The sequence below is a fragment of the Calidris pugnax genome, unplaced genomic scaffold, assembly GCF_001431845.1.
Source record: "Calidris pugnax isolate Ruff unplaced genomic scaffold, ASM143184v1 scaffold335, whole genome shotgun sequence".
In the NCBI taxonomy this organism is placed as follows: Eukaryota; Metazoa; Chordata; class Aves; order Charadriiformes; family Scolopacidae; genus Calidris; species Calidris pugnax.
The window spans coordinates 599,560-602,850 of NW_015091148.1; the positions used below are offsets into that span (position 1 = coordinate 599,560).

General features: G+C 64.8%; 1 protein-coding gene across 1 annotated transcript in view; it reads right to left on the reverse strand.

Moving 5' to 3' along the window:
• The window catches only part of ABI3 (ABI family member 3), a 4,474-nt gene extending 1,720 nt beyond the window's left edge, over window positions 1-2,754 (reverse strand). Inside the window, exons 1-3 of the mRNA XM_014958921.1 lie at window positions 2,624-2,754; window positions 1,221-1,388; window positions 225-401 (exon numbers count right to left, since the gene is read on the reverse strand). Coding sequence (XP_014814407.1) covers window positions 225-401; window positions 1,221-1,388; window positions 2,624-2,740 — 462 coding nt within the window. The 5' untranslated portion in view covers window positions 2,741-2,754. The remainder of the gene's footprint in view (window positions 1-224; window positions 402-1,220; window positions 1,389-2,623) is intronic.
• Window positions 2,755-3,291: the final 537 nt, after the last annotated feature.

Consider the following 3,291-nt stretch of genomic DNA (forward strand, 5'->3'; position numbering starts at 1 on the left):
CCCCCCCCAACTCCCCAAGCTGGGACCACCGAGCCCCAGCGGGATGAGTCCCCAGGTGGGCTGTGGGGCACGGACAAGACCCCGCTTCTCAAACCCCCATCGAGGGGTTGAGTTTGAGCCCCCCTGTGCACCCACCAGTGCAACGCTGGGGACATCAGGGACCAAGAACGGCCATGCGAAGCCCCCCCACCCCTGTGGGACCCCCCTCCCAGTCCTGGGCTCACCTTTATGCCATGGCCAATGTCGTCCAGGACGCTGAAGTTGAGGGGTTTCCTGTAGTAGGGCTCCAGGGAGGGTGGGTTGGGGGGGGGCACGATCTTCTGGTAGGACAGGAACCTCTTGCTGACGGTCAACGAGCCGATCTCCCGGCGAGACACCTTCTCCTTGTGCATGTCAACCCTCTGCGGAGACAGCACTGTCCCCACTGTCCCATCCCGGGTTCTCCCCACCTCCTGCTGCCCCCTCCAAGTCCCACCACCCTTCCCAACCCCATCTCCCCACCTGTAAGGGAAGGGGTTGCAGGGAAGGATCAGGATTGAGCCTGAACCCCTCCCCACCCCCAACTCTGGCCAAAGTCACAGGGACAGATCCTGCTCTGCTCCATCACAGCAGGGTGGATGATGCCCCTGATGCCACCGCGGCGGGCTGGGGGGGACAGGGTGGTGGCGAGGAGATGCACAAGCCTCATCCACCCATAAATTGTTTCCCTGCTGTTTCCAGCGTGATCACAGGGTCCCGTCTCCTCCCATGGCTGGAAAGGCTCCAGGCGGCTTCCAAGTGCCAGGAAGAGGGTGGGTGGCCACGGGACTCCGCATCGGTGTCCCTAAGCTCTGGGAGGATGAGGCCGGGCCCCAGCAAGTGGAAAATGTGACAGCCCAGCCAACGCTCCGAGCCCCATCGCTCCACTCTGGCTCCTGTGAGGTTTCCCAGGCAGTTAATTACAGTCCCCTCCACTGGGATTTGCAAGTGCCCAGACTGGGAGAACACCCCAGAGACCAGTTTGGTGGCCTCATGATATGTGTTGGGTGACCCCCCACCACCACCCAAGCAGATGGTCTTGCATTTCCAAGTCAAGGTGATGCTATGGGGGGGGGAGGTGACAGGCTCTTGAAGGTGGGGAGGAGGGTCTTCAGCCCCTTCCAGACACCTAAACCCCCTTTCCCAGAGACCACCCCCTTCTTAGCACCCAAACCCCATCACTGGTCCAAGGATGGTCCTACCTGGGCCACGCAGCTGATGTCGGCCTCCACCTTCCGCAGCTCGGCCGCCTGCAGGTCCAGCAGCCGGAGGAAGGCGGTGGCCAGGCTGCTGACCTGGTAGGTCACGCTGGCCAGGGACTGCGTGGTCAACGCCATCGTCTCCTCCAGCGCCTTCCGCTTGTCGCTCGCCTGGAGAGGGGGAAAAACCCAGCCGGTGGGACGAGGCCACCGCCGCCACCCTCCATCTTCACGCTGGAGTCACACGGTAGTAAAGATGCTTCCTTCTGCTTTCCAAATGCATCAGACTTCCTCCGGCCCCGCCGGCGGGACACACGGACACCCAGGCACCGGCGCTCGGCTTTTCCGGCACTGGGGGTTCAACGTGATTCCCACCCGGGATGCTGCCACCTCGGCCGGTGCCAGACCCAAAACAAGCTCAGCCTCCTGCCACCACGGGGGACAGCTGGCCGTGCCACCAGCCGGCCGTGTGTGGTGACATCCAGCCACATCACCAGCCACCCAGGTGTGGGACAGCCGGTGATGCCACCAGCCACCCCTGCGTGCAGACAACCAGACGTGCCACCAGCCAGCCATGCATGGGGACAGCCAGACATGCCACCAGACACCCACACATGGGGACAGCCAGCCCTGCCACCAGCTGTGCTGGGGACAATGTCTCAGGTCTCTGAATGTTTCCCCTTCAGCTCTGCTCTGGAGAGTTGGCCACTACCAGCCCCTTGGGAGCAGCATCAAGGGCTGGCTCAAGCCAGCGAAGCCACCACTCCAGAGAGTTGGCCACTGCCAGCCCCTTGGGAGCACCATCAAGGGCTGGCTCGAGCCAGCGAGGCCACCAAAGCACCCAGGGACCCTCTGGCCAAGACACCTTCCCCAGCAAATAGGGCTGGAAAAAGCCTTTTCCCTCTTATTTCATCCCAAAAGCTCCTGCCCCACACTTCCCTGTGGGGGCCAGGGCAGGGAGGAGGAGGGGGTGACCTGACAGCAGCAGAGCTTCACGCTGGCTCCGGGTGTGCAGGAACCCAGCTCACCTCTGCCCGGCGAGGAGGCACCCCCAAAACCCTGGGGACCTCCTGGGGACAGCCATGGAGGGGCTGGTGTCCCTGGAAGCACCAAACCCCCAGAGGACTCACTCTGCACCCTGAGAACTGAGCAGAAAAGCTGCTGTGGAGCAAAAGGGGAAACTGAGGCACGAGAAAAAGCAGCGAGCGGTGGCCGGCAGCGCTGGGTGGGAAGGTAACGGGGACACTTGGGCTCCCCTCTCTGAGGGCAGAGCCTTCACTGTCACCCCCCAGCCACCCCTCCGGGACCACCACCTCCCCAGGGCTCCCGTTGCCCCCCGCCAGCATCACCCCCAGCCCCAAAGCCATGGACTCGTCCCCTACGATATCCCCTCCCGTCCCCCTCACCTGCAGGTAGTTGCTCTCGCAGTAGTCGGCCACCCTGAGGAGGTTGCAGTGGTGGTCGCGCAGGACCTGCCGCCCGGCCGGGATGTCGCGCTGCTGCAGCTGCTCCAGCTCCGACATGGTGCCGGCCTCGGCCTCGGCCCCCACTTCCTCCCCGCCCGCCTCGGCGCCGCGTTTTGAAGCTCGCGGCGCTGCTGACGTAGGGCCCACGGGCGCCGCCGTGTCCCTGTCCCACCCCCCCAGACCCTGAGGGACACCCCACAGCGGGCATGAAGCCCACCCCGGCCACCTTCACCTGGTGGCCCTCAGGAGGAAAGGTGGGGGGGGTAGTTGGGGGGAAGCCATCGTAGCCCCAGCCCCATGGGGGGACGCGTTGGGGCCGCGGTTGGTGGTCACCCCAGTGGGGCAGGGGGTGAGAGGGGCTGCGACGGTGAAGGATGTGAGTCAGGGAGGAACCGGCGGTGCAGGGTTGGGGGGAGCGACCGAAAAAAGGTCCCTGACCCCCATCTCTGCCACCCTCCACCAGCCACTAGGGAGGAGGGGGGGCTGAGCCGGGCTCGGGGGTGTCCCGGGAGGGCGATTCCCTTCCCTTCACCTTTATCAGCCGGGCAAGAGGTAGAGCCAAGGGCAGTGCTTTGACTGCCACGGCCCCCTCCCTGGAAAAGCCCCAC